The 15,205-nt window shown below is 44.0% G+C and overlaps 1 protein-coding gene across 1 annotated transcript in view; it reads right to left on the bottom strand.

Moving 5' to 3' along the window:
* WTIP (WT1 interacting protein) overlaps positions 1 to 15,205 on the bottom strand; it is a 70,244-nt gene that overhangs the window by 17,610 nt on the left and 37,429 nt on the right. Inside the window, exon 3 of the mRNA XM_072346852.1 lies at positions 1,106 to 1,173. Within this exon, the coding sequence (XP_072202953.1) occupies positions 1,106 to 1,173 (68 nt within the window). The remainder of the gene's footprint in view (positions 1 to 1,105; positions 1,174 to 15,205) is intronic.

The following is a 15,205-nucleotide window of genomic DNA, read 5'->3' as shown; positions in this document are numbered from 1 at the left end:
TTCACTCCAAAACACAGGCGAAACAGTAACATATTTCAGTTACAACAAGTAACATTTCTGCACAATATATAACCAGCCCTTCTCAAGAGTTTCCAGCTGTGGTAGGCTGAGGGTACAGGTATAGCACATGAAGGCAAACATGGCTTACATTCTAAGAATTTCCATGATTTCCATGGATTGCACTGATGAGAAATGCATTTGTGCAGTCTGAACTGACAGTAATACTTTTGTTGTGGGATATACTTTGAGTAATTCCCTTGCGAAAAGGATGGACATATTTTCATTAGAAATGGAAAGCTGTTCTGGAAGACCCATGCTTCTAAATGAATGGTATTTCAATAAACAGCAAAGGTGCTGTAAATTCAACACACTGGTTTCTCCAATTCATCATCCTGTAAGCTAAAACGTAGCAGTTCAATTCCCAGCCACACTGTTCACTCATTCTTAATTATAAATGGTCTGCCACTTATGAAATCATTCTGGGTGTGCTGCACAGTCTGCATCTTTAATTGTACAAATACTTTATTTCTGGAACAGCACAACCCAGCAATAACGTCCTTTTTCTTTTCATGACTCAGTTTCTATTAACATATAGCATTTATAAAAACTCTGGGCACATGGAGAGAAAATTAGTCGCTCCTCTGTAGCTAACAGGTTTTAGCTAATCACAGTAAAGCTCCACATCATTCCTAGCAGAGCTGTGATATCAGAACTGCACCTGCGACAAAGCAACTTGCACACAGCGGTGATGTGCTCCAGACAGAAATGCCTTCCCTCTTGTTGTGACTGGCATTCCCCAGATGTTTAACCTTGAGTTCAGCAGGCTTTGTGGATGCAATTAAACCCCATGCTTAAGCAACTCCATTGTTTATTCTTGTAATTTATACCTTGTAATGGCTTTTGAACAGTTACGTACTTGGTTTCATACCCACCTCTCCAAACTACAGGCCCAATCCTGTTACAGAATTAGTAGCAATGTTTCCCAATTCCAGCACTGGCAGAGGGATACCCCAGAAGACAAAAACAACTCTCAAAGCGAACAGCCCAACATAAAAAAACAATTTGGTCTAAAAACAATGAAAAAAATGCCTGAAGTCTTACTTACTAGGAAGTCTTCTTCACAGTACACCTTGCCATTGACATTGTAGAACGCTTTTCCTCTTAGTCTTCTCCCTGTTAAAATATTGTACTGTCAGAATTTCATACTTTCTTCCCAAACGTAGTTGTTCAAGATACCAAATACAAAGTATGCCCTGCTGCGTGTATTAGTGTGGCCAGCTTTTGGCATCATCTATCCAGGTACATGGATGAGGATTAGCCTGCAGCGTCCATCCTTCATTTACAAACTCCTTATCAACCAAACATTCGTTGTGAGTGATAGAACTCAGCTGATACCAGTTCCTGGAAAATTTGAAACCTAAAGCCAAAGAGCAGTGGGGAAAGGCTCATTTGTAAATTGATAGTTTCCTTAGAAAGTGAAGTCACAGCACTGGAATCCACCGGAATCAACATCAGCAACACATTTGTCTATGAAGGACCACAAACACAGAATACAGCATATGGCTGATCCTGTCACTAAAGCATCAATCAATGTCAAAATAACTACACACTGAACTACCTGTGAGGTGAACACAGAAAATCACATCGAAAACAAGAGATTTCATTAAATCTTACAGAACTCTATTGACACAGCCTGTGATCATCATGAACTGGCAGCACTCCTTACAGTTAAGAAATACACAACGGGCTACAGTGAGCCCCAACAAAAAGGATACAAAAAAAGGAACTCAGAGATTACCAAGCCCAGCCAGATTTTAGATACCACACACGAGATTTCTGCTATACACCAGAATTGCTACATCAAAGGGGAAGAGATTTTATCAGTGTAAAATCAGCTAGTAGATGGAAACCAAACCAGTGCTAACTCACTTTATTTCCACTCCCTGTCAGGTTCCCAGTGGCCAAAGCTCCCAAATACTTTGATGCTCTCACAAGCCACTTACAGCCTAGGCAGGAAGATGGCACAGTGCATACTGTGTGCTGCACACCAGCTGCGGATGGGAGCACACAGCATCAATACTGTCAGGGACACAAGGGTAATGAAGAGGGCAAAAGACTCCGTACTACAGGTCAATGGAAAATCTCTCCCACATCACTGTTAAGCCCACAGAACAAGCTTGGACTTCTCCAAGACAGAGCAGCTGCCCCATAAACACTGCCCATCTGTGCAGTGGGTTCAACTCTCAGGGCCAGAGAGCTGAGCCAGTTGGCCAAGCACGGAGGTGCAGAAGCAGCCTCCCCCCCGCCCCATGGTTTCCATAAACAGTGTTGAGGAAAATATGATTAATTTTCATTGCTTAAAAGTGCCTTTTACACGTTGCCCCTGTGATCCGATCCTGGGAAACAGTGTGTGGCACAAAAAACTTAGGATCTGGACTGATGCTTCTGGGAAATCACATGCTGCATGTGGTTGTCTGGCGGTTTTACTGTCGTGGCAGAGGGAAATGCTTCTTTTGTGTGCACATTCTTGGGCTGTCGATCTCACAGGCTGCTGTCTCCATACTGCTGGTAGGTGGAGTCAGCACTTGTTTGTCTTTCCAGCTGCCTGGTAGCTTTGGTGGGGACCAGGAGCCCAGCAGCATAGACAATGCACTGAGACCATCAATCTTCCCTGAGACTCTTAGGTAAAACGGCTCTGTGCCATATATCACAGAAACAAGACATGAGGCCAGGATCACTCTCAAGGGGGTCCATGGAGCCTCTCTAGGCTGGATCAGGAGCAACCACTTCTCAATCTCTGCTGCTTTGCCACTATTCTCAAGCCACTCCACCAAAAGATCTGTCACTGCCCTTCCTAGCCTGCTCTTAACTACAGCCCTGTTGTCATCCCTCAGAACATCTCTGAGCACAGAGCTTGTGCCAGCTTGCTGACAAGTACCATCCTCTGCTGGGGTGCAGGGCCGAGCAGGCACAGAATTGGATAAGGGGACATCTGGCTATGGAAAAGATCTGCTCCAGAAAAGAAACCAAGGACTGCTGTCCTTTGCCCTGATGTACTTACCTAAAGGAAAATAAAGGAGCTAATAGTAAAATTATGAGAAAGGAAGAAGGAAAAGGACACAGGTCAGAGTAGCTTTTTGAAGGACATCTTCATATGGTGGAAATGAAGAGGCCACACACTTGTACTTGATGTGCTGATGCACTTCCAACTTACACACACTACCTTCACTGGTGTAGAAAGAGGGCATTGGCTTCATTGGTAAAGCTCTGGCCATCATCCTCACTGCACACCCACTGTGATCAGAAGCAGCAGAGATAATTAGGGGCAAATCCTGAACTATGCTGCTGGAAGCATCTCTACAAGAAAGCAATGCCCTCAGTGAGGGCAGGCACTGGCATCTCCTGAGGCACTACAGAAGGTACATGAGGGCCTGTACATCCTCCTTGTTGCAGTGTGCAGACCCTGGCAGCTCAGGTTGACAGAAGGGCCTCAAATTCTAATCCTGTGATTTCCTCAGCACAGCACCCTGGCAGAAATCAATCAAGCCTGTTTCTGCCCTGAACAAGAAGGGTGAAAAGCAAACATGGCAAAAAGGATGTTTTAGACTGACTCTCAGTAATGCTTACAATATCAAAGGTGTTTGGCAGCTGACTGCCCTGAGACATGAAACAACCTTACCTCACCCAAGCACAGCAAAGCTGCAGGCCCCTATGCTAGTCACTGCACTGCGTGCGAGCTGCTGCTCGATTCCACGTGGCTCTGTACCAGCTGCCGAACACAGATAACTGACCTCCCTTCCTATACAGCTGATGTGGTCTGTTTTATACCATTTTAGCTTCAGCTGAGACAGAGCTGTTTTTCTTCATAGTATCTGTTACAATATTTTGGTTTTAGGAGAAAAACGATGTTGATAACACTCTGATGCTTTCAGTTGATACTAAGCAGTGCTGTACAATGCCAAGGACACTTCATTTTTCCCAATTTCCTCTGCTGTCCTACCAACAAGAGGAGCAAAAGGAGCAGGGAGGCTCAAGGGCCTCCCAGGCCTTATGGCCTCAAGTTGCACCAGGGAAGGTTCAGGTTGGACATTAGGACATATTTCTTCTCTGAAAGAGTGGTCAGACACAGGACCAGAATGCCCAGTGAGGAGGTGGAGTCACCAACCCTAGAGGTGGTTCAAGAAGCATTTAGATGTTATACTGTGGGACGTAGTTTAGTGGGAAATATGGGTGATAGGTAGACGGTTGGGCTGGATGATCTTAGAGGTCATTTCCAACCTTGGTGATTCTATGATTCTGAGGGGCCCAAGGCACTGTGAAGAGAATCAGGACAGCTGACAAACTGGCCAAAGATATATTCCATAACGTATGACATCACATGGGAGGAAAGTTTAGAACTGGATGAGAGTTCATCTCACTCTCTGTTCTGCATGCTGGGGGGCTTGCTTGGGCATCGGTCAGTGGATAGTAAGCAATTGCTTGTGCATCACTTGTTGTACACATTCATATACATACATACAGTCCTATTATCCTTTAACTTTTCTCTATCTTAGAAGTATTCCTTTTTTTCTAATTCTCTCTTCCATTCCACTGGGAAAGAGGGAGTGAGTGAATGACTGTGGTGCTGAGCACCTACTAAGTTAAACCACAACACATGCAACGCTCACACTGCTGCAGAACTGAGGAAAACAGCTATTTTCCCCATTTCACAGCTGACAAAAAACAACAAGCCACCTATTAAGGAACTGACTTGCCTAAACTCATAAAACAAGCAAATATCTTACTCACATGCTAATTACTATTATTAGCAATAATTAATGTGATTGATAGGTCTTCTACCTTAGGGGACATTCATTCAGGGATAGTATCTCATAAACAAGCAGCAGTAAGTTATCACACAAGTAGTGCAGGCTGCACTGCACTGGTGTCTACACATTGCATTTTAGAAATGAAGGCAAAAATCTACTTTCCACTTGCCCACTAGGAGCATTTACTAAATGTCTGCATTGAGCACAGTCACACACCCAGCTCTGGGAGTGCCTGGCACCAAGTCCGCACCATCATCAACCCAAACGCGCCAGCAATTGCCGCTAGGAACACAAAGCCAAAAAAGCCACAGCATGGGGCACCCATTGGCCTCAAGCAGCACTGTGCTGACTGGCCAGCCAGCCAAGGAAGCCCTGTACCAGGGTGCAAGGCTTTGCAGGCAGGAACAGCCATCTGAGCTGCTGTCAGGGCAGTTTCTTCTCCTGAGCTACTGGAGCAGCTCTGGAGCCCACAGAGTCTGTCCCATGCAACTGTAACCCAGTTCTGTCAAGTAAACCCTAAGAAAAGCTTTAGCCAAATTTGTTTTAGCCGGTTGAGTCAAGCATCTGGTCAGATAACCAGGTACATCTCCTGTCCACTGACAGAATGGGCCTGCTGCTCAGTTTTCCTGTAAGTGTCTGAGTACAGCCAAGTCAGGGTTACTATTCACTTTCATAATATCGAAGCTAAAAAATCAGAGTTTCTAACAAAACTTGAAGCAACTTGTAGATAGCTCATTATAATAATAATGAGCACTTATAATGAGCAGCATAGCAGGGAGTTCACAAGTACAATGTTTCACAAACACTGTACTTCTTTCCTCTTTTAGCTGGATACCCACCTTGGCACATCTACCCTGTCAGACCAGTTTTCAACAGCAGCAGGGAAGAAGCTCAGTTTCATATCTGACCCAAATAGCAGCAGGTCAGTCAAGACCATATGAGGGGACTGTGCAGGTCCAAAGACAAGGGCAGAACACTGTCCAGACTGTAATCCAGGTGCAGATATGTAACATCAGCTGCTACAAGAAGCTCTTTTTTTCCCCTAGTGCTCTTTAGCCTTGATTACTACAGAAAATAAAGCCTATGCACTTAGAGTGACAATATATGCCCACCTACTAAGTTTTAAACTGACACCCACATGTTGATAAGGTAGAGATAGATGCTCCAGGATAAAAAGGTATTGCTATGTTAGGCAGAAGACAGACAGCTCGTAGATATTCTAATTAAGAATGAGGCATTATTAAATGCTAAGATATCTATGTGAAAAGGTAAGCTAGAAATGAAGCTCCCTCGAGGAATGATCACAATTGGTATTTGCAACCAAGACAACGAACACCCAAAGGAAAGCAGGCCCCCTGGAACTTGGTTAATACATAAAGTCAGAATCAGCTCTAGGTTTTTAACGTCAATTTTCCATTTAACCAATTTGTGCATTTCTACTGTTTAAATGTGTCTAATAATTACTTCCTGCACCATTTTTATGTTCTGTGTATTGCAAACTAAAAGGAAGGCATAAGAGAATGGCTGCTTTAGAAAAGGACAGAACTTGCAAAAGGAAAAATGACCCACCACTGACACATGCTGTCCACAACTATTCTCTCCATTCTCCACAACACTTTGCCTGGTGGTGAAAACACACCAGCCAGGAAGCCAAGATGGGGTAAAACTTTTTTCCAACAGCTTCAAAAGCTGCTCCAGGCCCTTATGGAACAAAATGTGAATCAGATCAGGTTTTACAGTCTCAAGGAGGAGCTCCAAGTGCTGAAAATGTCCTTTCCCCTTCCCCAGCAGCACTGAAAACATCTTCAAAGCCCTTCTGGATGCTGTTAGCAGGGGGATGTTTGTCTATGGAGAGGTGAGATTATCAAGTCACAGCCTTCAGTAGTAGATCTACAGCCCCACATAGGATGATGCAACCGAGTCAGGGGCTGACCCCCCTCCTCTCCTTTGTAAAACAACAGATAGCAATGTCTCACTGTCACAGCATGGTTATTAGACCTAATTACTGCTTGCAGCGTGCTTTGAAGTTGAAAAGTGCCAAGCATTATTATAATATTTTAAGGACTTTGATGATTAAAAGCATGCAACCGTTGGGTAATAATGATTTACTACTATTGTAGAGTAAGCAAGTTCATGTGAGAAGTCTGTGTTGTCTCAGGGGCTACTGCTGCTTAAAAACAAACAGCTCCCCTCTGACATAATGGGAATGCTGCAGCCTCAGCTTGAAAGATAATGCCCGGCACAGCCCTTAAACTACTCATGTGCTGCAAAATACACTGGCATAGTTCCTCACCTTCATCATCTTTGTCAGGATATTTTTTTATATATGGGCCTCTTCTCATAACTTCATGCTAGAAGGTTTCAGTGGGAACAACATGCAAGATGACTAATAATATCCTTTTTATTTCTCATGTTACAGCTGTATGGAACAAGAAGCCCACATTTTAGTCAGAAAACATAAATAAAACCTCCCAGTGTGGACTGCAATTGAAGAGTTCGGCTGCACTGCTGCTAAAGATAAGGATGCTTCCTTCGTTAAAGCAGAGCTAATTAGAAGCCTGCACAGCCAAAGTTATTGCCACGGAATACTATTTGAGTACCTGCCATTCCTGTTCGCTAGAAACATGCCTGGGTAGGTCTGACCACACACGAGCACAGACCTCAGCTCTGCCCCTGCATCTCCCTCCCATGGAGGTGCGGCTCCTCCAGGGCTCTGCTCAGGCAGAAAGGGGTGGCTGTGTGAGAGCAGGTGGGATGGCTGCTGCTGCCCTGCTGCAGCACCTCCCCTCCAGCTGCAGGCACAGAGATGTACCTGAGCCCCCAGCACAGCCCAGTGCTGCTCCAGGGGCACTCAGTATGCATTTCCACACTCTCCAAGTTTTGGACCAGAGCTCATGCAGCTTTCTGAGCACATCAGCCCCTGGCTGTTCATGCCTGACTGACCAACAAATTGTGCATATCTGTTTTATTTAGCAATGTTAAACATGGACCTAATTGCTGGCTAGCAGCTTCAGACGCCAACTCTGCAGCAACTGATGCAGCAGCAGCAGCATTACCAGTCTCATGCTAGCATCTTAAGCGAGTCTCTCAAAGAGTTGGACTAGAAGTGGCATGTAAATACACAGGAAGAATTAATACACGGCAACATTTGCTCAAGTGTTTCACAGTGGTCATAAGAGAGAAGGAAAATGCCTGCACATTGCCCAAGAACGCCATTCAAGCGAAACCAGAGCAGTCACAAGGTAGCCTAGGCTGAGCAGAAGTTGCATTTGCTCTCCTGCTGTCCTTCTGCAGCTGGAGCCAGCACTGCTTCAGGAGATTTAAAATTTAGCAGGGTGGACTCGGTAACTTAGTTTTACAAAAGCTCCTGGCTGGGGACTGCTGTTTTAGAGCCATTCTGCAAAGGCCATCCACAGGCTGCCCTTGTTCCATGCACAGACAGAACCCCACATGCACCACTGCATCCCACGTGCCACCCATGGCTGTGCCCCAGGGGCCCATCATTGAGCCTGTGCTGGGGTGACTGGTGCCCAATGGATCTGTGGCAGGGGCTGCAGATACACACAACAGCACAGGGCACCACAATAGAGACCACCATCCCTACTATTAGATTCTCCAGCACAGATGCTGCAGTCTGTTTTTCCTTGCCATGCAAGATGCCAGCTGTGTTTGCCTTCTGATAGCACGAGACAGATCCAGATTTCAAAAAACATTACGTTAAAAATTTAGATACACATTTTAACAATTGAGAAGCAGGGACTAAGACAGCTCAAGCACCGAAAAGCGAATGCAATATTTGGAATACTATCTGCCAAATCAGAAGTCAGGACAGCAGCATGTCTGAGAAGCAGAAGCTTAATGTTAGAGGTTGACGCCTTAAGAGAAAGACCAAGTTTACAAACTCAGAAGAAATCGGTGAAAATATTAAATAACAGCTTGTTTCTGTTACCTCCGCTACCACTTAGCACAGAACAAAATGGATACATTTCATCCACATCTATTTTCTTTCACTACAAAGGGGGCACTCGCCTGCCCAGGCACTACAGATGTACCCAAAGAAAACAAAAGCTTACAATGCTTTTTATTTATTTGTTATCATCTCGACTGACATTAAGTTAGAGCCTTCAGTTCTCCAGCCCTCACTCCGGCTTCTGACTGCCTATCTGCAGAGAGGTTTCCTCTACTTGGGGTTTCTGTTACTCAGCTGAAAACAAGGAGCACCGAGGCTGCTTAGCGCCTCAATAACCATTAATTACATTTTTCTTCTCCATCTCCTCCACAGGAGGGTGTCCCCCCCGAGTAAGGCAGGACGGTCCATGCGGCGCCCGCAGCTGCGGCAGCAGGGTGCAGCCGTGCAGCGTCTCTTTGTACAGGGCCAGGAGCCACCGGCAGACCTGCGGCCCAACCCCACGGCCCGCAACCGGGCTGGGTGACATTTCCATCCCCCACCGCCACCGCCCGGTCCCCATCTCACAATGCTCAGCGCTGCGGCTTTGTGAGAGGAGGGGTGAAGTTCTGCGGCTTTCAGGGTTTTGAAGATAGGGGAAAAAAAAATAAAAAAAATCAATGCCAAATTCCTTTGAATAGAAGATACTGCATGTTGGCAGAAGGCACTTTTCACAGACTGCAGCCGTTTGAAATCTGAAACACTAAAAAGTGGCTACTGTGGATGTGCTATATTCTTCTTTTCAAAGCAATCTGGCACACAATTTTGGTTCCCCGTTTCAGGACCCAATCCCGCATTCCTTTCACGCTCAGACTCCCATTGACTTTAAGGAATGCAGGATTGGATCCTAAATGTGTGCTTTACTCACACAATAGCTCCTCATGGTTACGATCTATTGAGAAAGGCACACTTTTAAAAACCATTTGGAATTGCAGGCTCATCCACCGGGCCAGAATGCTTGTAAAGATCTTCCATTATTTCAGGGAAACTGCTCGGTGTGTGAATTACACACACGTCCGCTCACACATTTTGCTGGTTTCAAGCTGCGGGCACAGCTTAGCTTGAGATGCATCAAAATATTTTGAGCAGTGGCCCGATAGTTCATAAAGAAACCACGCTAAATTTAGTCCCTGAAAACAAGCAAAACTCCAGAGAAAAACAAAACGCGAAGGCAAATATATAAGCAGCTGAATCTTTAGGATGGTTTTTCAGAGAACTCTTGTGAAAGGCTTTAAAAGACCGGCACCAGCCAGGACAAAACAGAGTCCAGCACTGCTATTTTTGAGGATGCCGTATATTGAGTTACGAGGCTATTACAATGCAAATCTCAAATGTACAAGCTTTTTACTTGGCTGTAAACACAAAACAGTATACATTGTCCTTTCAGAAGAAAAGGTTTGCTGCTAAAATAGCAGAAGCCCTACGTAAATAACCAACATTCTTTCTGACTGAGGTCACTGACTTGGCCTATTCAATTCCGGGCTAGTCTGGGATTTGACAATCTAAGCAGGGGAGAGGCCCTTTCCTTTTTTTCAAAAGAATGCTGGGATTTTATTTGAAATTTAAACTCTTGCAAACAAAAGGTGGCATCGTACGCTAGAGGCCTATGAAGGTGGAGTACAGGATGTGTATTGTTTCCTCCCTTTACATAGATTCTTTCAGGAATGAGTATTCAGTCTGTGAACAAATTCTAATCAAATATTATCATCAGGTAGGTAGAAATGGTACGACACGAACAGTTTTAAGGATTAGCAAGTTTACTGTTAGAAATTTCTGATCCACTTTATCTGTTAAAACATTTACGCGGTATTTTAAAACGTCTTTTAAAAATCCTTTATCTGAACATTCCTCCACAGTTTAAGTTCCTACACTAACTCTTATTTGTATGTTAAAAAATAACCTCTGGGCACAAATTAGCAATCATTTTCAATCTCTATCTCAAGTTGATCTGTCCCAAAGGGGCGGATGGCAGCTTGCTGTTTTCCCTCCCAATTCCTGTTGCCCATCTCTTACAGGGGCACTCACAGCCCCACCCTCTTGTATAAAACAGTGGCCAATTCTGTGTCTGTGCTGCTAACCAGGCTCTATGCTGCCAGACCCAAGTACTGTACCCACACCTCCCATCACAGACAAATACACTAAGCTGAATTTGCAGCTGGTAGAAACTGTCCTGCCCCAACATACTGCGTCTTTGCTGTGCACTAGCCAAACAGTAAAATCCAGATGAAAACAAGGTGCTTTATTACTCTGACACATTTGTAACTCAAGGTAAACTCTAAAGTCTCCTCTGCAGTTTGCCTTAACCTGCCATGATGTCAAAATGAAAAACTCATTACCTTCTCTTGGACCTTGCCTAGTGTCAACTAGTACACCGAAGAGAGCACCTTTACATCCAGAAAGCATGCCCTTGCTGCCAAGAAGCCCCACATTTTTGCACTTAGGTATGTCATGCTCAGACCGTTTTGCAGCTTTCATCTTCACTAAATCAGCAAACCTGGGACTGAGAGGAGAGAATGTGGAAGGTGTGCTTCTGGCCCAATCTAGCTGTGTGACCAAGCTGTCAGTCTCCAGTAGGATTACATAGATAAATAGCTAATATCTTTTGTTACCTGGCTGGAAAACCCCACCTTTCTTGGCAGGGTATCCACAATCTCCATGCCATGTTTACTCTACTGTGGAATTCTCTCTTCCTCTCTCTCTCCTCCTGCTCTTCTGTCAGGTTATTTAACCAGAAGGCTACTTAGCACTGCAGGAACTAGAAGTTCTCTAACTTCTGGTACTGAGGCAAAGCATTCCTGTACAGACCATATTATAAACTGCAGATGCTTTCAAACTTCCAGACAAGTTGCAAAAAGTTGAAATTTCTGTTCTTTCCCCACTTACGTATTTATATTCTATCCCATCACCCATCAATTCCAGAATTAAGGCATAAATTATTTCCATGGAGCTCTGACAGACAAACTTGCATTTAAAAGGACTTTGTAAAATTGTATGCTAAGCATGTATTTAAAAACAGAAATGCAAGAGCCTGTACTGATCTAATAGCTGGCTTTGGCCTACATATATTAAGATTCCTCTTAAAATATAGTCTTTATGAGCTAGCAAACAGACGTGCTAACAGGGAAATGTAGAATAAAGCTCCAAATCTGTTTGAATTAGGATTCTTTTTTTCAGAACTAGTTTTACAACTGCAAAAAATTATAAAAAACAAAGGCAGAATAACAGAGATCATCAAGTAAAAGCTGTATGAGACCTTCCCACCACTCAACGAGCAGAAGGGAAGGAGGTGTATCTCTTACCCCAAGGTAGCTTCTGCTATGGGAGGCTTTCATGTTTCCATCACAGACCCAGCTTGTTATCTACAAGGAATTCAGCTTTCCCAGCTGCTGCCTGTGAGCTGGGACTTAAAAGAATACTTGTCTTATCATACTCTCCCAGGGGTTCCAGTGTCAGCCCATTCCATGGCAGAATACATCCATCACCGAACTGCAGTCAGTTCCAGCCCAAGCCTTCCTGACTCCACAGGATACAACCTTCCCAAGCAGCCTCGCTAGCTGTTACCCATGGAACATGGTGGGTGGTTTTTATTCAAGCTCCATTAAGAACTACTGCAATGGCAGCACAGCATCTAGCACGGTATCCTGTCTCCAGCCAAGAGCTGAAATTGAACGGGAAAGTGCACTAGAAACAGAGCTTGCACAGGCTGATGTGTTCCCAAGAACAACCTCTCTGCTTCCAGCAAGCAGCACTTCAGGCCTTCCTGCACCGCAGGTTGCATCAGACTATTATGTTTTATAGTCTCACTGGACCAATCCTTCTTTAATTTGTCTAATTCCTCTATGAGCTCATTTATACTTCTGGCATCCACACTGTCCCTATGGCAGCGAGTTCCACAGTCTCATTATGCATTGTATGAAGTGTTCCCCTTTTGTTTGTTTTAAACCTTTCCTAATCTCAGCTTCTGTTGCTTCCTACAGAACAAGGCAGCCTCGCCAGCCATCACCACAAGACTAGAGAAGAATGCTGTAAATCAAAGCCTAAAACTTCATTCTTGAGCTGCGTATGGCAATGAAAAAGATGCAGGTCACAGACACGGCTAGTATTTATAGCAAGTAGCTTTTTGACACTCTGCTCAGGTCCTTGCTGTGTAACACAGAAGTGGACACCTACAAACAACTCACAAACTCCTTGCTCTCCCTATGGGAGCTGTGAAAGCCACCGAGTTCTGCACTGCCCCAAGTTAACAAGCGGCCTCCACGAGAAGTGACATGCTGCACTTCACACGGGACGTAATTCCTATGGGAATACATTCAAAAGAAGCAATCACTGTATTCCAGTAAAATTGAAGGTGTGGGATTCTTGTTTAAGAAGGTCATTTAGTCCCGACTGCTATCTGGATGTTTAGGACAGGAATCCACCAGAAACTTCACCTGACAAACTTAACTTGCAACAGTTAGCTAGATGCTTTGGGCACTGAAAGTTGGCTGAGGGCACTGCACACCCCTAACCATTGCCACCAGTTCTTTCCTGCAAGTCATTCTCCTTTCAAATTTAGACTCAAAATCATAACTTAGTCTGAATGGAAACTTGGTCAAAATCCCAGATGTCACCTCTCCATGGAAATAGCAATAGCATCGTCACCGTCTTTCCTAATACTTTATACATAAAAGTATGTTGAACACAAGGAGTGGACACAGCCCAAACCTGCGGCAACATGCAGGAGTGCCTCAAGGGTGATGAGCAATTTCCCTAAACTACCTTCTGAGTTATCTCAGAGAAACAAGAATGGATTTGCACAGGAACAGCTTACGTTCTTCCTCCTAGTAGCACTGTATGCGTCAGCACCTCACTGTGAGTAGCATCAAAGGATGCTGCTGCTGAGCTTAAACATGCTGGTAGTGCTTGAACTGAGTCACATCCAGAGAGTTGAGCAGCCAACACCAATGAACCCGTACATTTGTGAAATCAAGCTCACAGTGCTCAGATTCTCATTCTGATATAAACCTTTGCATTAACATGAGATTATTGAGAATTACAGTGCTTAGAAAGCAATGGCTTAAACTCTGAATTTGATAATGCAAGTTCACCATCTGGAAAAGGGGGTCTAAATATGTTCTCCTTCAGCACCAACAGTGCTAAGAAAGCTTAGACAGGTTAGTAGTATACCGTGTGAAAAACCTCAGGATGGCAAAGCATTACAGTGTTCTGACAGTTCTGAAGCTCTCTTATTCATGCTAGTGAATGATTATACTGATGTTAATAATATCAGTCTAGGTTTATTCCACACTTGCTAGGGCCTTAGATGTGTTTTAGCTGATAATCTACTTTGCTGTTGATGAAATACAACTCAAAATTATAATTGTACTGAATTACTGAAATGAACTGAGGCTTGCTGAGCCAGTTCAAAATACAGTCAGAAAACAGCCCTGCCAAACAGCCTATCCTTGGTATTTTGTGGCAGACTGACCATCACCTCCCGCATTAGGTCCCTTTAAAACTAAAAGCACAAGCAGCTTCCAAGACATGGAGCTGAATAGGTAAGGCTTCTGATAGTCCACTCACTCCCCTTGGCACTCAGGTACAATAAGGATATTGTTCCTTTAATGCTCAGCTTTCCTTTTAAGAAGTATGTGAGATTTCAGCCAATTCTCCTCAGCGATTAGTTCAGGATGAATGTACTTAACTCAGGATTCAGCTGGAAAGAGCCCAAGTAGATGCAATCAATTTTCTACTAAGTCCACTTCCTTCTCCTCTTCCCTCACCAGCATGAGACATCAGCTTGCCACTGCAGCCACTGGTGACTAAAACAATGAAAACCATTGCCTTCAGCCATGCTTATATCAAAGCTAGTTATTCCTTCTTTTGGATTATTTCCCTGATGCTTTTTTTTTCCCCCTCATATCCCATTCACAAAACTTTGGGCTAGAGAAACCTTCATGGAAAAGCAGCTGTACAGCAAACCACAAACACCAAATGCATTGGTTGCTATAAACTCCAAGGTTAACCATTCAAAACTGTACAGAACCAGTTGCAGAATTTCACTGATAAATTATTATTTCCCCTTCACATATTTCAGCGGAACCTCCCAAAGATTCTAACATGTTGGTTCTGCATGCCTGTACCTGCTCGCATCTGAGGTGTACCATCTCTGCACCCAACACCAAATTATCTTCACCATCATCATCATCTAAACAATGAGGTACTTCTGAGATACCAACCACAGATTGCCTTACTTAAGCGAACCCCCCTCACTATTGCCTGAAAATCAACTTATCTAACAGCAGGAATGATTTACTTCTAGAATTTAGCCAGGGTGATAAAGAAAGTAACAGTTTTCCTTTTTCAAAAACAAGACTTAGAACGTGATCTCTGACTCTCACCGCCGTGTCTTCTTAACAGTTTAAGTACACAATTTCCAATGTAATTTTCCCAATTGTATAAACTCTTCTTT

This window comes from Excalfactoria chinensis, chromosome 11 (assembly GCF_039878825.1).
Source record: "Excalfactoria chinensis isolate bCotChi1 chromosome 11, bCotChi1.hap2, whole genome shotgun sequence".
Classification (NCBI taxonomy): Eukaryota; Metazoa; Chordata; class Aves; order Galliformes; family Phasianidae; genus Excalfactoria; species Excalfactoria chinensis.
The sequence above is the reverse complement of the archived record's forward strand: the minus strand, read 5'-3'. Positions and strand labels throughout refer to the sequence as shown.